The sequence below is a fragment of the Elaeis guineensis genome, chromosome 10 (assembly GCF_000442705.2).
Source record: "Elaeis guineensis isolate ETL-2024a chromosome 10, EG11, whole genome shotgun sequence".
Lineage (NCBI taxonomy): Eukaryota > Viridiplantae > Streptophyta > Magnoliopsida > Arecales > Arecaceae > Elaeis > Elaeis guineensis.
In genome coordinates, this window is record NC_026002.2 from 2,083,124 (window position 1) to 2,104,424 (window position 21,301).

At 37.1% G+C, this 21,301-nt stretch overlaps 2 protein-coding genes across 3 annotated transcripts; both read right to left on the reverse strand.

The window, feature by feature from the left end:
• Positions 1–443: 443 nt before the first annotated feature.
• Positions 444–10,046, reverse strand: LOC140852237 (cysteine-rich receptor-like protein kinase 43). 2 transcript variants are annotated; one of them, XM_073245212.1, is made up of 5 exons: positions 9,546–10,046; positions 9,320–9,459; positions 9,023–9,239; positions 5,094–5,512; positions 444–1,051 (listed from the first exon to the last, which is right to left on the reverse strand). In XM_073245212.1, exons 1-5 carry the CDS (start codon positions 9,610–9,612, stop codon positions 626–628), a joined length of 1,269 nt encoding a protein of 422 aa, XP_073101313.1. In that variant the 5' UTR covers positions 9,613–10,046; the 3' UTR covers positions 444–625. The 2 variants fall into 2 exon arrangements, with proteins under 2 accessions (XP_073101313.1, XP_073101312.1); XM_073245211.1 differs by having other exon boundaries at positions 5,094–5,518; positions 9,546–10,039.
• A 2,959-nt stretch (positions 10,047–13,005) lies between these two features.
• LOC140852246 (cysteine-rich receptor-like protein kinase 43) lies at positions 13,006–16,442 on the reverse strand. The gene is made up of 5 exons (XM_073245226.1): positions 16,343–16,442; positions 16,111–16,250; positions 15,810–16,026; positions 15,338–15,735; positions 13,006–13,709 (listed from the first exon to the last, which is right to left on the reverse strand). Exons 1-5 carry the CDS (start codon positions 16,407–16,409, stop codon positions 13,308–13,310), a joined length of 1,224 nt encoding a protein of 407 aa, XP_073101327.1. The 5' UTR covers positions 16,410–16,442; the 3' UTR covers positions 13,006–13,307.
• Positions 16,443–21,301: the final 4,859 nt, after the last annotated feature.

Below are 21,301 nucleotides of genomic sequence, written 5' to 3' on the forward strand. Positions count from 1 at the left end.
TGAACTTTAGCTCTGTGAATTACAAAACTCCAAGATGCAGAGAATGGTTTTGGAAGCTTGATCTTTCTCTTAACACCTTTGAGAATCATTGTGTTTCAAATACAATAAAGTTAACAATAATCATTATGTTGATATCAAATGGTTTACATAATTTCGTAGTTCTGGATGACATCCTTGTAAAATCTGACTACTGAACGTTTTTTCCCATTTAGGATCAATAAACAGGAGAACAGAGAGACAGCATTTAGGATCAAGACAGCAGTGCAGCAGGACTCCTGGTAAGCATGAACTGATATACATGTATCCATTCCTGTGTTCCTCATCACCTGTCTACTTGTCTGAAGAGTAAATGGCAATGGAGAATACAATTGCTGAGGATAGCCTTCACGCGGACCTACTAGCCAAGAGAACATGCTCAAGTTTCCATGGCAAACCCTCCAAGAGAAGTTTTAACAAAAATATTTTTTCTTGAGCAAAAGAATACTCACTTCCCGCATCTTCATCTAGACTTTAACCAAGCAATCTCCAAAAAAAATTTACATGCAAAACTAGATAATTAAATAAAACTACCAGCTACTAATATAATACAAGAAAGAATTTTTTTTTAAAAAAAAGAAGCCTAATGCTAGTGTTGTATAGAGTGTTGTTCATGATATAAATGTGGCGCCTGGGAGCTTGCATTGGTGGTGATAGTCGAGGTAGTGGTCTTGCTGTTTGCTTTGGAAGTGGAGGCATCGGAAGAAGCAGAGTTGGAGGCATCGATCGTTCCTGATAAGGATTCACCCAAGGCATAGTTGGAACTTTGGGGTCCATAAGCTCTTCTCTGGTACCTGGATCCAGGGATGCCAGGCCTGATGGGCTCCTCTAGTGTGCTTCGCCTTTTGGATAGGATGACCACCACCCGCTTCATGTCAGGCCTCAGCTTGGGGTCAGACTGAGTGCAAAGGAGCCCTATGTGCACACACATTGCAACCTGTTCTGGAACTGCTGTGGATCTCAGGACAGGATCCATCAACTCCAGACTTTGCCCCTTCTTGTAGAGCTTCCAAGCCTGAGATAGTTCCAATGTACCACATAAAACATAAAGGCCACAATATCAATACATAAATGGACGCCACCAAATACAGAAGGTGATACCAATTTGGATACAAATACACAAGAATTCACATTGTTAAGTAAGAATTTTGGATATATCCATGCTGTTTTTTGTTGTCAACTGAGGTTTGCATTGGATTATTGGACCAATTCCAGCAAATGTTGAAGTGAGTTTGGATGGATAGCCTCATGGCAATGGAGTTGGTTGCTGCAATCAAACTTTTCCAATCAACTCAGGTGTAAAGCAGTTACATTCTTACTATTAAAAAATGTCTCCTTTTTTGTGGGTTTAGGTCATCGATCAATTTCCATTAGAAAGAGTTGATTGACAACAAAAAAAATACATCAGGGGAGTGAGTCGTCAAAATACATATTGTCACCGCAAACAAATTATTTGATCCTAGGTTTAGCAGGAGGACATTGTTCATTTTGAGGAGAATCAAGGGAAGAGCAAAATGAGATTTTTGGATATAAAACAACTAGATTTCATTATTAAATACAAAGATTTTTTTTTTCAATATTACTATCCATTGATATAGAATAAATCCAGAGTACATCAATGGGTACCCCAAAGGTTTAGATCTTCGGAGGGGAAAATGTATGCAAAATGTCCACTCTACAGTGAAGTGCGTATGTAGTTTCTTCCCCTAAGGAATTCATTTTACAATATGCGTGGTGGTTGGCAAAGGTTGGCTGTATAACTCCACAACATTGAATCTTTTTCAAATATTATATGCTCCAGAATATACGAAGACATCTTAGAAGAACTGTAGTGTTTGCATGAGTACATGAGCATTTTTCTAGCAAAAAAGCAAAGTACGCCATAGCAAACAAAGGAATTTGCCCAAGAGAACAAAAGGAGAGATGCTAGATCCTACACAACAAAATGAATAAGTAGAAATGTCTGGTAACCAAGGGGAGATGGTAAATCAAGTGAAATATGTCAAATGTCAAGATCAAACTAACAGGTTTCTATGCAAACTGTAGATGAGCACTTCACTGTCAAGATGGATACCTCTAAAATAGCATAAAGATTGTATTTCAAGGTTTAACCAGAAAGTACAGAGATTTTTCCGTATGGAAGACTTTGTAATTAAGCTTGAGCAATGTGTCGTCAGAACTCAAAGGAAAAGGATGAACAAATTTATGCATATTTTATTTAAACCTGACCACATAGCTGAAGGGAGGAATAATATGCTAGAAGCTGAACGATTTCTCATTCTTTGGCCCCAGGAGGGGGCACCTATTTTTCCATTATCTGACCATGCGCTGGACTCTTGGTGTATGGTTGTGGGAATGGAAGTGGCTAGGATGTAATGTTTGTCGTCTAAGAAACCCAAACTGCATGGGTATCTATATGCCCATATACATCAAAAATATGCATATTGATCATTGATATATGATCTGGAGATAGATCTGTCTATGTGGATATCTGGATACAGATAGCCATTTGAATATGGACATTAGCAGCTGCATATCATGAAAGAAAATCCATTTAACCTTAGTAATACTTAAGATTTTAATTCTATTTATATGGTAAATTTGAAAATATCTAAGAGATACTTCTTTTGAATACACTTTCACTATTTATTCAGACATTTTTTGTTATAGATGACTCAAGCGTATGTTTGAAACATGTATAGACGTTGCAAATATTTGATTTATGTTCATAGTTTCTTAACAAAAGAACATATGGATATGAACATATAGGCTTTGTATGTACATGTCTTTTAAACACCATAAATTCATAAGTTCTTGCATTGATTTATGGCATAGACAATTTGGATACTACTCATACATTATCTTTCTCTGTTTTTGGCGTGCCTATTTATATTTGTGCCATGCTTGCATGCATGAATGTGTGCATGTGTATTTGCATGTGTATGTTTCTGTGTTTCTTGTACCAGTAAACATGCATATGCATCTGTTTGTTGAGTATAACTGAAGTTGAATTTGATATTGTCAACATTCAAGAATATTCGATCTGTTTTCATCTCCACTAGTTAGATTCATCAATTTGGATCATTTTTTCCAAGCCGTCCTTGGGTTATCATGGCTTAGAGCTCCATTATAATGCATGAGTTTCCACTACATTATCAAAATAAGACAGCCCTTACAAAATAGTTGAGCAACTCAACTTGATGGAAGTGGTGTGCTAACAAATAACGAGATGAAAATTTCTAACTCTATGAGGACGGTTAAGTGATTGATGTCAGTATAAAATGTCTTTTTGGTACTAGATCCATAAGATCCATATAATAATGTGCAGAACTTTGTCAATTTCTTCTAGCAATCAAGAGAGAACTATGTTCTTCTGCTTTAATCATTAAATATCGATACACCAGATTAAATCTAAGTGACGGATAAATGTGGCTACCATGTATGGAGACTACAACATGCTAGCTATCATTTTTAGTTGCTGGAGTAAGGATGGATGACCCTGTTTCAATCGTCCGAAGGGTATGGTTCGGAGGGTGGAGTCAACAAGAAAACAATCGGTAGATACGGACTTGCAAAATTTATAAAGAAACTAAACTTATTAATTTAGGATCTTTTTCCATATGCATTCCTCCAAAAATCCATTATCCCTATAATGATACCGGACCCTATATCGGTGCCATCCTATTAATGTGATGGGTATATATCCGGAACAAGGCCAGTTTAGCATACCAAGTGTCAGTACACTCTTTGTACTATATATCGGTTCAGTACCAGTATTCAATTTGGTATGGCATGCCATATGTTGGTTGAAAGAACTTTATTGGTAATATAGATTTATTGCTTTCAAAAAAGTGCAAAAAATAGAATCAGGGAACAACGAAAGTTTTGTGCAAGTTCTATATTCATCATCAATCTCTACGTTGAAACAAAAATAGAAAACAACTACATCAAACAAAGCCTAACTTAATAACTTTTTCACATATACTCCTCTCAAGTTTCTAACAATCAGTCCCAAAACCTGACGGCGAAGTTGGTTTAGCATTCAATATATAAAAAAAAGGAAATCCTTTTTCTAGTTGGACAGAACCGAACTCTTTCTACGGGTATTTGAAGTCTGACCTAGTTGATTGGTTAAACTTGAGAATATCGTATTATATATCTTCTTGCTCATGGAAGTCTCATAATTAAAATTGCATCTCAAAATGTTAGGAATACTGAGATCTGATCCAAAGGGTACATATATATATATATACAAGCCTGATCAGTACCAATGAGACATTTCAAACGTTTCCTACATAGGCTTGGTAATGGGTCGGGCCGGATGCGAGTTTGGGTTGACCCAAACCTGACCCGATATTCCAGCATTTTGATTCGAATTCGATACGTGATCCGGTAGATCAACACTTTCTTTATCCATACCCTATCCGATTGGATATTGAATTATCTGATCGCATATCTGCCCCATCTAAATGAGATTTTTTAAATAAAAATAGAAGCATAAAACAATAGCCCACTACTACTCTTCAGTCCTTAAGACCTTAACTAAACCTAAAAGCTATAAGACCCATATTTCATACAACTAGCCTATATTGGAACCATATATATATATATATATATAATCGGGTCGGATAATCGATCAGGGCTGCCACTATCCGAACCCAACCCGGCCCGAGATATAAATTTATCGGACTCGTTGGGTCGGATCAAAATCTGGTCAACATGTTGACCAACCCGACCATTAGGGCCGGATCGGATCAGGTCGGGTTGGGATCTGTTTGGATCAGATGTAATTGCCAAGTCAATTCCTACTCCACAGATTATTAACATTAAAGACCTCAACTAATCAATGCCCGACATTGTACTTGCTTAAAAATTTCCAAGCTTCTAACTCTCGCAAGTTTCAACCAGCTGAAATATTTTAATGTTCGGATCAAAGGAAAAGAAAAATTCACAACGTCGACGATAAAATGACATATTTTAAGTCCAACTATCCGCGGTAACTAATTTGAGCTAAAGAGGGGAGAAAAGAAACACCAAAGAGAGAGATCTTCACATACCCATTCGGGGAGGCTCTGAGCATCTTCGGCTTTGAGGATGAAGGAGGAATTCTTCCGGCCGGAGATGAGCTCGAGGACGAGGACACCGAAGCTGAAGACGTCGGACTTGGTGGAGAGGGAGCCATGCATGACGTACTCGGGGGCCATGTAGCCAAAGGTGCCGGTGACGCGGGTGTTGACGTGGGTGAGGTCCTCCGGGAAGAGGCGGGATAGGCCGAAGTCCGCGATCTTGGGAGACCACCGCTCGTCGAGGAGGATGTTGCTGGGCTTGATGTCCCGGTGGATGATGGGCGTGTGCGCGTCCTCGTGCAGGTACAGCAGCCCCCGCGCCACCCCCAGCACCACCTCGTACCGCCGATTCCAGTCCAGCAGCTCCGCCCAATTCCGGCCAGCCCCCGGATCGTCTCCTCTTCCTCCTCCTGGCACTATACACAACGTCATTAAATTTGATTAAGAAAAAAAAAAAAAGGGAAGGAAGACAAATCATTGTTATTAATATTGAAATTATTATTTTTTTGGTAAAAAAATTAATATTGAAATTATTATTATTACTATCAAAAGGCTTCCGAGGAACGTTTCCGTTACGTGTCCACCAGTTTTACCTTCGCCAGCTGTCAAATAGTTGGACGGGCTATTTAAGGTCATGAGAGGGTCATTGACTGCGATCTATTTTCCGGTTGACCGTCTGAACCCCGTGAGGGATTTAAAACAGTCGGTGGAGGCTGGCGTGGGTTAATACAATGAACACATGCAAGTTTTTGTCGAAAGGCAACTTCTTCGTGCGGTAACGTACGTGGAACATATTATTTTATTTAATTAATTTATATAATTATTATTTTTTAATATATATTTAATATTTATAGATCAATTTTTTATTTAAAAATTTAAATGATAAAAATATTTTTATTTTTAATAAAATTATGATATTTTATATTTATATTTATCTAAAAAATTATAATTTTTAATTATAAAATATTATAATATAACGCAGGATGTCATAATATACGGAGGATGTTATAATTTTTTTTAAAAAATAAAAATAATTTTATCATATAAAATTTTTAAATAAAAAAATAAAATTATAAATATTAAATATATATTAAAAAATAATTATATAAAAATATATTTTTTATATTATAATATTTTAAATTATTATGATATCTTGAATTATAATATGATATCATAAATTTTTTATAAAAAATAACTAATTTTATTATATAAATTTTTAAATAAAAAAATTAATTTATTAATATTAAATATATGTTAAAAATTGATGGTTAAGTAGATTAATCTCACGAACGGATTCTCTGCACCGACCACGGTGCGCAAAAAATTTTTCTCCGTCGAAATAGTCATAGCATGGAACCCTCCTGTTGTGAAAGTATTAGGCGGACAAGGTACGCTGTAGACCTAGGACGCAAAAGTCAACGGTGAACCTGTCCACCTAAAAATTTCTATCCGACGTCATGAAAGCTATGCCACCAATCGTTAATTAATTTTTTATAAAATATTGAAATAAAAAAAGAAACATGGCTTGACGTGTAGACCTCCTATTGCACACACACCTGTACCGAAAAAACGAGAGAGATCGAGTTGAGAGAGTGACAGGAGTAATATATTCTACCAAAAAACAAAGGAGTAATATAAAAAATAATATCGTGATGGAGATAAGGGTAGGCTTTCCTCAACCGATCGGTGCTTTTTTTTTCTTTTTTTTTTTTTTTTTTAATATTAAAACTTGTAGAAAGTCTTCTATGCGCATTTTGTTAAGTTACTCATCCACGCGATCCTCCAAATGCACCCTCCCCCACATGCGATGTTTGAAAAGAGTTCTTACTCTCTCATTTATTTTCATAGCACAAATAGAATTTTTTAGCGACTCCTAAATGCCGCTCAAAAAAAGGTAACTTAGACGGCATGGTGTATTTTAATTGCTCCAGATCGATATAAGAATACTTCAACCCAATGGAACAAAAACTTTGTATCTATAAAAAGGACGGTATTCATTCCAAGTTATCCTATACCATTTTTCTCCTTTCTTTTGTTGTTTTCCAAAGTTCTGTTTGGTTTAAACACCAAAAGGTCTTCTGGCCAGATCAGCTAGGGCAACAACTTCTATATGAGATCACTCCCAGCGTCACCTTTCCCCATCTGATCGCATCACCACCCTTCCACTCTCCTCGTTGTCGTCCTTCCTACGATTCTCTTCTACCATGGTTATCACGTAGGTACATAAAAGACTCGTTTGGTTCATGACAAGTAAAGGAAAGAAACATAATTTTTTCAAAATGGAGAGGAGTGCTTATTTGATTGAAATTTTAAGCGAATAGAGAATAAAAAAAAATTCTTCGAAGATACTTTCTATATTTATAAAAAATAAAAATTCATGAGGCAGGTAGATTTTAGGACTTCAAATGGAATGGTAATTGATAATAATTTTTTTTCAAAATTATTTTTTTAAGATTCAGTATCGAAATTCTACAAAATATCAACAGATGATTAAAATAAAATTCTGAATAGTGATATATTCATAATATTTATATTAATATAAATATTATAATATTTATAATATATTAATATTATTTTAATATTTATACTAATATAATATTTTTATTAATACTAATATAATATTTATGTTGATATGTTAATATTTATATTAATATAATATTATAATGGATATTACATTTATATCTATATTAATAAATTTATTATATTAAAATATTGATATATATTAGTATTATATTAATATAATAAATTATTATGATCAAATTTATATTATAATAATATTAATATTATATTTTTATTAATATAAATATAATATTATTATTTATATTAAGTTTGAGAGCAAAAATGTATGGTTTTATAGCTATTAAGGATATAATAGCTATTTTACATATTTTTTTTAAAAAATATTCAACTAAATATAAATTATTTTGAAATTTTTTTTCATATTTAATCAAATATATCAAAATTATATTTTTTTTTAAAAAACTTTTCATGTAGTAAAAGAAAAGTCCTTCAACGAACCAAATGAGTCCAAAGAAGGGAAATTCTTTGTGCACCATAGGCAGTGTAGAAAATCCGATGTAGATTGTGGAGTGCACTGCTTTATGTGATTGATCCACGCAGCCACTGCTTTCTAACGCACATTTAATACCTGCACTTCTGCTTTTTCACTTAAAAATTTTGAATAACGAAAATATCTCTTCTCTTTGAAAAAAATTATGACATTTTATGTCCATAATACGATATTCTGCGTACAGAAAGTCATATTTTTTGACACAAGGTATCATAATATTACAGAATATCATAATTTTTTTTCAAAGAGTAAGAGCATTTTCGTCATTCAGAATTTTCAAACGAAAAAACAGAACTGCAGGCATTAAATGCGCATTGAAAAATGGTTGGATAAAAATGTCCCTTTTATATTATGACATCCTGTACCATATTATGATATTCTGTATGCAGAAAATCATAATTTGATGCAGGATGTCATAATATATCATAGGATGTCATAATTTTTTTGATTATATTATGACATTCTGCGTGCAAAAAGTCATAATACATCATAAGAATATCATAATTTTTTTTAAAAAATAAAAATATTTTTATCATTTAAAATTTTTAAAATAAAAAAAATAAATATTAAATATATATTAAAAAATAATAATAATATGAATCAATTATTTAAAATAATACATTTTATATCGAATTTTTTACGCTATCTGCAGCGCACAAAAAATTTCTCATCCAAAGAAATCGAAAGAACGTGCGAAAGAGCCCTAACGCAGCTAAGGACAAGCCTTGCAGTTGGGAGAATTAATTATCATCCACCAACGCATCCATATGGATTAAAACTGAGCAAAAGTAGCGTGAGATCGAAAAAGAGTGAAAAAATGGGAAAAGGAGACGGAAGGAAGGGAACTTACGGGGAGAGAAGAGGAACTTGTCGAGGCTCTCGTTGGGGACGTACTCGTAGACGAGGAGCTTCTCGTCGGCGCGGGCGCAGTAGCCGTAAAGGTTGACAACGTTCTTATGGTGCACCTGCGAGAGCAGTATCGCCTCGTTCGTGAACGCCTTCACCCCCTGCGTCGACCCTCTCCCCAGCCTCTTCACCGCCACCTCCCGCCCGTCCTCCAATCGTCCCTGTAAACCAATTACCACCCGTTCTAATTCCCAATTAGTTCTTCTATCAAACACCTTTCCGTCGTCACACACCTTCTTACCCTAAAAACTGGCCCGAATCCGCCCTCCCCGAGCTTCTGCTGAGGGTGGAAATTATGGGTGGCAGCCACCAGCGTGTCGTACTTGAACACCTTCTGCTCCTTCGCGGCGATTGCCTCCAAGTTCTCCTCCTCTTTCACCACTGTTTTATCAATTGAAATTGGAAGTAATTAATTATCTAATTAATTTACAAGGTCCGAAATGAGATGAGATCTCTAGATCACCTACCTCTGTCTTCCCGATGTAACCAGGGCCTGACGAGGCTCTCCAGAAATCTCCGAGGTCTCGCCATCATCAGTTCGGGTAATTAGGTGCTGCTGCTGCTGCTGAGATCCGATCTGATCTTGAGGTATAGGAGTTGTGGATGTTGGATATTTTCAAAATAATGAAGAAGATAACATCATATTTAAAACACAACTGCCGACCCCGGTGGTACTTCTACCAAAAAAAAAAAAAAAAACTCAGGGTGGTACTGGATTTGCTGGGCCTTTCGCGATGGGAATTAATCTTGCAGTAGAGACGTTGGATGCCTGCAAACTCCACATCCCAACTTTTTAAAATGGAGCAGCCCTAGTCTTGACCTATTTGTACGGCTCAAAAGATCGATTTGCGAGTGTCTTACCGGGACGACAGTGGACTAGGTTTCCCCAATCATCAGCGTGTGAGGAAGAAAGAATTAATGATCTCATATTTAGAGTATCAGCATAAAATCCCAAAGCTACTTAATTTTTTTTAAATAAAATCCGTAAACTACATGCTTTCAAATTATACATTAATCATGACACGCGCCAGAAGGGTACATGGGAGCAATTGCACTTATTTGGTCTGCAAGAAGAATTTATTTTATAAAATATTATTTTAAAAAAATTGATTTTTTAGAGATATGATATATAAAAATGGTTTGGACATATTTGATTGATTATAAAAAAAATAATTTATTTTAAAATAATTTATATTTGATTGAACACCCATTTTCATGAAGAAACTATAAAAAAATATATATTATATTTTTAATATAAAAAATTTTTATCCTATTTTGGACATTACTATTAAAATTATGATAGTTAAAGATATTTTTGACTGTATATCATGGTGGAGGAGGGTTTGACATATTGTGATGGAGAGAATGTTTAGATCTTTTGATGTCTTAAAGAATATCTTCGAAAGAAAAATTTCGAATTTTCATCTCACGAGAATTTAACAAATTCATATCCTATATTGATTTTTTTCTCATAAAATATTGAAATTATATTACAATAGAAATACCTTTTTCGACCTTACTTATTTGAAAACTCCAACCAAATAAAAAGAGTTTTTTCTACTTTCTATTGACCATACTTTCCCGCCCAACCAAATGAGTCTTGAATCTCTTTCTTATAGGCCTAATATAGAAAGGTATGATTAAAAATAATTTTTAATAAATCTTCCTTTTAGATCCACACGTATCTAAAAAACTAATCATATCTCAACCATTTCTCTCTCTCTCTCTCTCACACACACACACACACATAGGGTTGAAATTAGATTAAATATTAGTACTGTGACATCTATATTTATTTTGTTTGATGAATATGAATATAAATATGGATATTAGTCAAATGCAAAAATTCATTTCTATATTTGGCTTAAAGGGATATAGATACAAATCGGATATTTAAAATATGGATATAAATATAAATATAAACAAGATAATTAAATTTTATAACTATATTCTATCATGCTTCGAGTCCATTATCTGGGTCGACCATGTAACACGATCGCATGAACCCTAGAGTAAAATCTTAGAGATCACAAAAAGGTCTATAGGATAATTCTATCACTCAAACTCCATGATCAAATCTATATAAAATTATGTGTCCTACAACTTAGAAAGAAAAAGAAAGATGCGTTATAAGTTTTATATCTCAGTAAGAAATCCTACACTCACACCAACATAAGAAACCCCAAGTCATTTTTTTTTAAAAAAAAAAAACATACCTACCACTAGTTCTAATTCAGTTGGATAAAAATCATCCCCTTCAGGTAGGGTTGGGTTGGATATCTGATAGGTCGGCCAAAATTGTCATCTCTATGAAGAAAAAAGGTGACAACAGAACAGGGAAGCTAGGTTGGACTCTAATGTCAATGTGCCATCTAGCATAGGCCCCAAAGCATGTGCAAGGATAGCACCGTGAGGCCTTGGAGGGAGGGGAGTCATGGTGAGCTCAATGGTGAGGGGAAAAAGAGAGCAAGAGGGAAAAGGGAGAGCTAGTCGTGGGCATTTGGCAGTGGCTTCTGGGTGGAGAAGGTGAGAAATCGAGGGAAAGCCATGTCCCTCCCTTTCTAAGCCTTTGCTTGGCTAGTCAAGCGCCCATGGTACTGATTGAGCCCTAACATATGGGGAAAATAGGAAGAAGGTGAGGTGGAGATGTCGGAGGTGTGCATCCCTTTTCGGACGTTGACCCTAACATCATAAGATACCATGTCAGTAGTATTTTACTTCTTATTTTGCCATGTTAGATTACTTACAGGCTACGTAGAATCACGTGATAGATGTGGGTATTAATTTGCCATGGTGTTGAGCTTTGTCTATTAATTTTTCTGATTTGGCTCGATTTTACTATTTTATTGTCCAAATTGATACAACTAAAATTTGTATGACTAGATGGCTAATACCCTTAAACTTCATTGTATAAAAATATATTTTTTCCAAACTTTTATAAGATATCTAGATAAATATGTGAGGCAATTTGATGTCTATATTTACTAAAAGACATAGGAGTGCAAAGGCAAAAACTACAAAATGAAAATTGAGGCATACCAAAATTTGCAGCTTAGTAGCCCATGATGAGATATGTTGAATCCTATTAAAAATAAGATATTTATAAATGGCATCAAGGTTCACCATATCAGAATGTACTATCATCTTGTACCGTGTGTACCATATGATACCAATACTGAATAGAGGCCCAATATGGGAGCACACCATCTTGGTATGCCAAACCAACCCCCATATGGGGAGTATGGATACTATACCAGCTTTGGTATCGATATAGGGCTCGATATTGCAACAACAAATCTTGAACAGCATGGTAGAATTCCGGAATTTTAGTTGTAAACCAAACACTCATCGTGGCTTAGAATTTCATGTAGTCCAGAGATGGGCTGGGGAAAGGTTAGATATCATAGGACATCGAAAACTATTGATTGTGAGAACTGATATGAATGTTCTCATTTCATAGGATATGCTTTTGCAAAGGAACCAAAAGTAAAATAACATTCACAGAATCAAGATTACATTGATCGGACAAAAGTTTTTTTATTTATGAATTTGTTGGATGGATCAAAAAGAGGGGCCACGAAAAGCACACTGCTATCAAAAAGCTGCAATAGAGATGATTAAGGATTAGAAACTCGAGAATACAGGCACATCGCACCAGAATGACACCATTCCATACTAGTAAATGATTTGTAGCGTGGGTGTGAGGCACCGATTCAGGCATGGACTAGGAGGTCGGCCCTTTAGACAGGTACTAGTTGGGACAAGCCAATATGCTAGTATCAATCGAGTCCACTGTTTTGAACATAAAAAAAAGGAATTCCTTGCCCCTTGCTCTCTCTTCTCAAGAGAGTGGAAAGATAGACTTGAGTATTTCTAGCGCCAAGCTAGAATTGGAGGTCGGCCTGATGCTTCATAGCAACATCAAAATAGCAGGCTCGAACTTGGACTTGTTTGTTTTTGGGACCACATATTATAGTTCGAACCTAGCCCAGTAGCGAAAAAGAAGGCCGAAACCTAACTCAATCAGGCCCAACGAAGTTCAACTAAACCGGCTTAGCTTGACCTAACTCAAGCCTGGACCAACTTGACCAAAAAAGAAGTTCAACTAGACTTAAAACCAAGCAATCCCTATAAAAAACTTACATGCAGAGCTAAATAACTAAATAAAACTACCACCTACTGATATAACACAAGAAAGAACAATAATAATAATAATAAAAAGAATAATGCTAGTGTTGGATAGAGTGTTGATCTTGATATAAAGGTGGCATCTGGGTGCTTGCATTGGTGGTGGTAGTCGAGGTGACAGCCTCCTTATTTGCTATGGAAGTGGAGGCATTGATCGTGCTTGATGAGGACTCACACATGGCGTAGTTGGAACCTTGGGGTCCATAAGCTCTCATCCGGTATCTGGTCCCAGGGATGCCAGGCCTGATGGGCTCCTCTAATGTGCTTGGCATTTTGGACAGAATCACCACCACCCGCTTCATGTCTGGCCTCAGCGCGGGGTCAGACTGAGTGCAAAGGAGTCCTATGTGCACACACATTGCAACTTGCTCTCGAACTGCCGTGGATCTCAGGGCAGGATCCATCATCTCCAGACTCTGCCCCTTCTTGTAGAGCTTCCAAGCCTGAGATTGTGCCAACGTACGACATAAAACATAAGGTAGAGGCTACAATATCAATACATCAATAAAAGACACAAAAGACGGAAGGTGATAGAAATTTGGATACAAATACCCAAGGATTCACATTGTTAAGCAAGAATTTTGATACATACATGTTGTTTGTTGTCTATTGAAGTTTCCATTGGATTATTAGACCAATTCGTGCGAATGTTGAATCGAGTTTGGATGGATAGCCTCATGGTAATTGTGTTGGTTGCTGCCATCAAACTTTTCCAATCAACTCAGGTGTAAAGCAAGTACACTCTTACTAATAAAAATGTCGCCCTTTTTCTGGGTTTTAGTCATCGATCAGTTTCCATCAGGAAGAGTTGATGGACAACAAAAGTATACATCAGAGAATTGTGTGGTCAAAATACAATATCGTCTTTGCAAACAGATTATTAGATCCTAGATTTTGCAGGAGGAAGTTGTTGATTTTGAGGAAGATCAAGAGAAGAGCAAAATAAGATGTTTGGATATGGAACAACTAAATTTCATTATTAAATATAAACCTTCTTTTCAATAATACTATCCACTGATAGAGGACATCCAGAGTAAACGGGTGTTTTTCCCCTTTCAAACACAAAATTGCAATAAATCCATCATGCGTTTGGGCTAACTCTCCTTTCTTTTATTGAAAAAAACTTATGGTGGCCAAAATTTGTGATAACTCATATACGACATTCCTTCCCAAATTTTAGTATTAGAGCTTCCATGTCTCCATTAATACAAGAACATGGATGCACCGCACACAACCTGTTGGAAGTAAGGACTTGTTGCGACATAGTATAAAACATGACGATATCTATAGGGATGAAAACCTAATTCAGCATAGGTAGGCAACTAGATTAAGTACCCAAATCATTGAGCTGCTCAAACCATGCAGCATAGGGATGTTGGTTAGGTGGCTGACAATCTATCAACATATAAAACATAACTATAACCATTCAGCCTTACCCAAACTATTTGGGTTTTGCTTTAAGGATCCTCATTCATCAAGAAAGTTTGGATCCATTCCATAGTTTGACATTTTTGTATGACCTGCTGTCGACCTAATGTCAGCCCTGCATATTTCTCAGCCAAGCTCACGACCAGTAATGTAGTGCTTTTTATGGAAAGTCCCTTTAACCTTTGTAATGTATCTATTTTTATGATAAATTTCAAAGTATTTAACAGATACTTCTTTTTAATACACTTACACATTTATTCTAACATTTTTGTTATAGATGACTCATGTGTACCTTTGAACATGTATAGAAATTGTAAATACCTGATTTATCGTCATATTTTCTTAAAAAAGAACAAATTTATACGAAATTATAGGATTTGTATGTACATTTCCAACGTTTCCTACTCCAAGGATAAACATTAGAGACCTCAACTAATCATAGCCCGAATATTATCCTTGCCTGGAAATTTGGAAGGTTCCAACCCTTGGAAGTTTCAACCAGTTTAAATATTTTCTGAGAAAGGAAAAAGAAAAAACTTATAACGTCGATAAAATAATATACTTTAAATCCAAATCTCCATGGCAGCTAATTTGAGCTAAAGAGGGTAGAAAGGAAACACCAAAGAGAGAGAGCTTCACGTACCCATTCGAGGAGGCTCTCAGCTTCGGGGTTGGGGGTGAAGGAGGAATTCTGCTGGCCGGAGATGATCTCGAGGACGAGGACACCGAAGCTGAAGACGTCGGCCTTGGTGGAGAGGGAGCCATGCATGACGTACTCGGGGGCCATGTAGCCGTTGGTGCTGGCGACGCGGGTGCGGTCCTCCGGGAAGAGGCGGGTCATGCCGAAGTCGGCGATCTTGGGAGCCCACCGCTTGTCGAGAAGGATGTTGCTGGCCTTGATGTCCCGGTGGATGATGGGAGTGTGCGCGCCCTCGTGCAGGTACAGCAGCCCCCGCGCCACCCCCAACATCACCTCGTACCGCCGCTTCCAGTCCATAAGCTCTGCCCCTTTCCGGCCAACCTCCGGATCATCTCCTCCTCCTGCCACACGCATACGCAACGTCATTAAATTTGGTGGAGCCTTGGGAAAGGAGGAAGGAAGGAAAGGAACTTACGAGGAGAGAAGAGGAGCTTGTCGAGGCTCTCGTTGGGGACGTACTCGTAGACCAGGAGCTTGTCGTCGGCGTGGGCGCAGTAGCCGTAGAGGTTGACGACGTTCTTATGGTGCACCCACGAGAGCAGCATCGCCTCGTTCGTGAACTCCTTCCCCCCCTGAGTCGACCCCCTCCTCAGCCTCTTCACCGCCACCTCCCGCCCGTCCTCCAATTGTCCCTGCAAACCAATTCCCACCCGATTCTAATTCACAATTAGTTCTTCTATCGAACACATTGCCGTCATCACACACCTTCGAATTACCTTGAAAACCGGCCCGAATCCGCCCTCCCCGAGCTTCTGCTTGGGGTGGAAATTATGGGTGGCGGCCACCAGCGTGTCGTACTCGAACAGCTTCTGCTCCTGCGCGGCGATCGCCTCCAAGTTCTCCTCCTCTTTCCCCACTGTTTTATAATTCTCGATCCAAATCAAAAACTATATATATCCAAATTGGAGGTAATTAATTAAATGAGATGAGATCTCTAAAATCATCTACCTTTGTCTTCACGATGCAACCAGGGCCTGACGAGGCTCTCCAGAAATCTCCGAGGTCTCATCGTCATTAGGTGGGACAGGTTCCTACTGCCGAGATTGTAGTTTTGTTGGATATATATTTTCAAACCAATAAAGAAAGTGATGTTTTATTTTAAAACGCAACCAGCCAACCGCTGTGGGAGTTGGTTGGCAGGACTTTCTTAAAAAAAAGGACCGTTTTGTCGTTTCGGCTCTCGGCTGCTGACTCTTCCAGCTCTCGTTTTAGCACTGTTGGTCGGCCTCCAGTCGGCCGCCTGTTAACTCCAAATCTAAACCTTTTATTTTATTTTTGATATAAAACTTTTATGAAGGCCGTAAAGAGTCGAAATACATAAAACTCCAAAATACATAAAACGTTTTAGCACTGTTTTATGCTGACTCTTCCGGGGTCTCAAAAGATGAAAAATTTTTTGTCCACCGCCCTCGGATAAAAAAAAAAAAAAATACATCACTTCATTTAATTAGATCATATATTATAATTAATAAAAAAATTTATATTTAATACAACTCAATTTTTTTTCAAAATTTTTTGATAAAAATATTTTTTTTTATTCTATTTTATTCATATTTGGATAGCATGTCGTTGATAATAACATAACGTCATAATAATGATATAACATTCTACTGTATTGTATAAATAATTATTGAAATGTCATAAAAAATAATATGATGTCATAATAATGATATGACATCCTATTATATTTTATATTTTTATAAATAATTTTTAAAATATCATAAAAAATAATAGGACATCATACTAATGATATGACATGCTGTTGTATCCTATAAACAACTATCAGAATGTCATAAAAAAATAACAAGATGATATAATAACTATATAAAATCTCGTTACATCTTATTATATTTTATTATATTTTATAAATAATTAATGAAATATCATAAAAAATAATAAGATGTCATAATAATAGTATGATATCCTGTGCATCCTATAAAATATAGCATTCAATAGAAAATAAAATTTTGGTCAGAAAGAATTAAAAAAAAATGAGTTGCATTAAATACCTACTGTTTATTAATTGCATTACGTGGTTCAATCCGATAAAACTATGTATTTTTTTTCTATTGAATGCAGCGAACAAAGAATTACTTCTCAAAAGATAAATTTATCGAGCCCCATCAATAGATTAGGTCTTTAACCCATTTGCAGCTCTACTTTTAAGCATGCATCCAATGTTAGATCGCCTATCCTAAGGTTTCTTGATGTTATAAGGATGTGAAGACGGAAGTATGATATCATTTTTTTTTAAAATATAATTTTATATTTAATGTCAGTATAAAATTTTAAAGATTTTTTTTTGAAAAAAAAATCCCACACTACATGCCTTAAAAAAGACAACATGTAGCATCAACTTGCGCTTTAATCATGACATAAAAAGATAATTATTGGAAAAATCTCTTTTAATTAAATCATTTTCTCAGAGACGTAATACGAAAGTCAGATATGATTAAAAATAGTTTTTTATAAATTTTCTGTCGCCACATAGCCAAAAAATAATCAAATCTCAACCATCTCTCTCTCTCGCGCGCGCGCACACACACTGGGTTGCAAGCTGGTCTGGTGGGATCCGGCATGGGCACAATCTAAATTCAATCTGTAAATCAAAAAGTCAAATCCAAGCCTAACCCAAGCGAATATAGTTCAGGTTGATCGAATTAATTTCATACGGTTTCTAGATCAAAAGTGGGTAATCCGTTATCCAATTGCAACCCTACCCTGACCTTCTGAAAATTTTATATATTAAATTAAGAATACATGATAAAAAAATAATTGCAACATTCATGTGGATTCTGTATGTCATGTGTTGTGCGCACGTGTCAAGCAGGTTGTCGGAGACCGCACGCTCCGCCCCACGAAGTATTGCCCACTTTGACTGGGTCCAGACCGGAAGCGTGCCCAGTGGTCCCCACCGGGGGTTGTCCCACCCGGCGTCACGCAGACGGCCTCACGGTTTTGTCCCTTGCATTGGGGTCAACGTCCCGCAAAAGGCGCCTCGTGAGGGAAGGTGTGCTCGTATCCCTCTTAAGCACATGCACACACCAGAGTTGCCCGATGTGGGACTATTAAGGGAGGTCCCCCCACAGCCTGCCCACAACAGATGCCCCCCACTCTGGAGGGTGCAGGTGTTGAGCGACAGGGGGCGGGTTACCCCTACCTGGCGCGCCACTGTTGTGCGCACGTGTCAAGCAGGTCGTCGGAGACCGCACGCTCCGCCCCACGAAGTATTGCCCGCTTTGGCTGGGTCCGGACCGGGAGCGTGCCCAGTGGTCCCCACCGGGGGTTGTCCCGCCCGGCGTCACGCAGACGGCCTCACGGTTTTGTCCCTTGCATTGGGGTCAACGCCCCGCAAAAAGCGCCTCGTGAGGGAAGGTGTGCTCGTATCCCTCTTAAGCACATGCACACACCAGAGTTGTCCGATGTGGGACTATTAAGGGAGGTCCCCCCACAGTCTGCCCACAACAGATGCCCCCCACTCTGGAGGGTGCAGGTGTTGAGCGACAGGGGGCGGGTTACTCCTACCTGGCGCGCCACTGTTGTGCGCACGTGTCAAGCAGGTCGTCGGAGACCGCACGCTCCGCCCCACGAAGTATTGCCCGCTTTGGCTGGGTCCGGACCGGGAGCGTGCCCAGTGGTCCCCACCGGGGGTTGTCCCGCCCGGCGTCACGCAGACGGCCTCACGGTTTTGTCCCTTGCATTGGGGTCAACGCTCCGCAAAAGGTGCTTCGTGAGGGAAGGTGTGCTCGTATCCCTCTTAAGCACATGCACACACCAGAGTTGTCCGATGTGGGACTATTAAGGGAGGTCCCCTCACAGCCTGCCCACAACATCATGTTTTGCTAAGCATAAAACATACTACTAGCTCCTTGCTCAATTGAGTTGGGTAGGGTACTCACTGTTAGAATGAATCACTTCATAACTACCCATGTGATCCCATGAGTTTCCCATAAAACCAATAAATATCCCTTTATACCCCTTTTTGGTCGAAAAATGTTAACAAAACTTTCTTTTAAAAATCTTCTCATTCTTTTCGCATGATGCGAGGCTGCGTGGGAGCCCATGGTCCAAGGATGTGGTTCAGGAGGAGACACTAGCGAGAGATCGAGCATCTTCTATGAGACCTTATGAAGACCAGAAAGTGGATTAACTGCATCATGCCCATTTACTTTGCAGGGTTCGCATATTTGTGAGAGGGCAAATCCATTGAACAAAAATCATGTAGGGTGGGCACTGTAGACTATCATATGGGGCGGGCTTAATTTTATGCAACATTTTTTTTTTTCGCATCTTAAAAAAAAAAAATCTAGAAATCAAATAGAAATTGAATTTCTTCTACTATCAGAGTCCATTAATTCCATAACTAAAATAATAAAAAAAATAAAATATATATTTAAAAAAAAATCCTTCAATATCCTCTTTCTTTCTTATTAAGTCTCTCCATCCATTATTTTCCTTATCAAGTCATTTCTCTCATCCATAAGACCTTCCTCCCATGTCTCTTTCTCCTCTTCTAAACCCCATGCGCGATCTCTCCTATGACCTATCCACGAGCTCTTTCTCAAGTCCTTTTCTTTTCTTCCAAATTCTTCTTTTCTAAGATCTTTGCATCTAAAAGTTCATAAAAATTGTGTATCATTTTACCTAAAGATATATATTTGGACGTTGGATAAATATTTTGTTAGGTGTGCATCGACTGACCATATACTCTGTACTGATGAATACTAAGTTCAATAAACTATGTATCAATTTATCTGTAGGCACATATGGGATTGTTGCTGGGTATGTATCAGAAAAGTTTATAGTATGTATTAATAAGTCATATATTATACGATCATATACTATGTACTAATGAATACTATGTTCTAAAAATTATGTATCATTTTGTTTAAAGATGTATATTGAGACATCGGATGAATACTTTATTATGTATGTATTAACTAACCATATATTATGTACTGATGTATACTAAATTTGATAAAATTATATATCAATTTATTTATAGATGAATATTAAATCGTTACTAGATATATATCAAAAAGCTTATAGTATGTACCACCTGACTATGTACTGTATATTAATAAATTTTATATTTTAAAAATTATATATTAATTTATTTATAAATATATATTCACTTGTTTGATGATTAATTTATTTAGTATGTATTATATAATTATGTAATATATATTATTAAAAAATATATATTGAAAATAAAAAAATATTATTTATTTAATTAGTAATAATTTTATTAATATAAAATTTTTTAATTTATTTTTTAAGATTGATACGGAGAGAAATGCGGCCTGCCCCACATGATTCTTGTTAAAATCCCATTGGCCATTTCCATCCCAAATGAAGTGGCCGTTAACCACTTGCCTCGAGAAATACGAGATCATCAATTAATTTTTCAAGTGCGGAGAAAAGCTCGTCTGCACAGAGGCGGATAAAGTGGCTGACAAATTGCCCAGGGGGAAAAGCACAATAAGAAGTATAAACCGGGGCAACATTGCCATCCCTTCAACGTTTGAGAAAGGTGATACTGGGTACGTTGTATACAAGAACCTGATAAATAGCAAATTTTAAGAAAATGCTCGATACTGTTAGCTATCAAGTCTTCTTATATATGAATGCACAGTTCTGCAAAGCCAGTATTTTGAGCAATTGACAGAGGGTGGGGTTGTTATCAGGGAAAAGTGCTTATTTTGCCCTCGCTGATTCATCAAAAACTAGTAATCACATATTGTACGTCATCTCTCACATAGCATTTTCCATGCATAAAACTGCATCTCAGGTGCCTATAACTACTAGCAGGAATGACAGCTTGACCAATCACTGCAGTCACCACTAGAAAGTTGCATGTTTCTTCAATCTAGCCTAGTTGCTTCTGAGGTTGCCTAAAAAAGTTCA

Coding starts and splice junctions, on each gene's coding strand:
- LOC140852237 (XM_073245211.1), bottom strand. CDS start 9,612: ATGATGGCGAGACCTCGGAGATTTCTGGAGAGCCTCGTCAGGCCCTGG. Junction 5,519..9,022: donor CAAGTTCCTCTTCTCTCCCC/GTAAGTTCCCTT, acceptor CGTTGTGTATAG/TGCCAGGAGGAGGAAGAGGA. Junction 1,052..5,093: donor CTCAGAGCCTCCCCGAATGG/GTATGTGAAGAT, acceptor GAACTATCTCAG/GCTTGGAAGCTCTACAAGAA.
- LOC140852246 (XM_073245226.1), bottom strand. CDS start 16,409: ATGACGATGAGACCTCGGAGATTTCTGGAGAGCCTCGTCAGGCCCTGG. Junction 15,736..15,809: donor CAAGCTCCTCTTCTCTCCTC/GTAAGTTCCTTT, acceptor TGCGTGTGGCAG/GAGGAGGAGATGATCCGGAG. Junction 13,710..15,337: donor CTGAGAGCCTCCTCGAATGG/GTACGTGAAGCT, acceptor GCACAATCTCAG/GCTTGGAAGCTCTACAAGAA.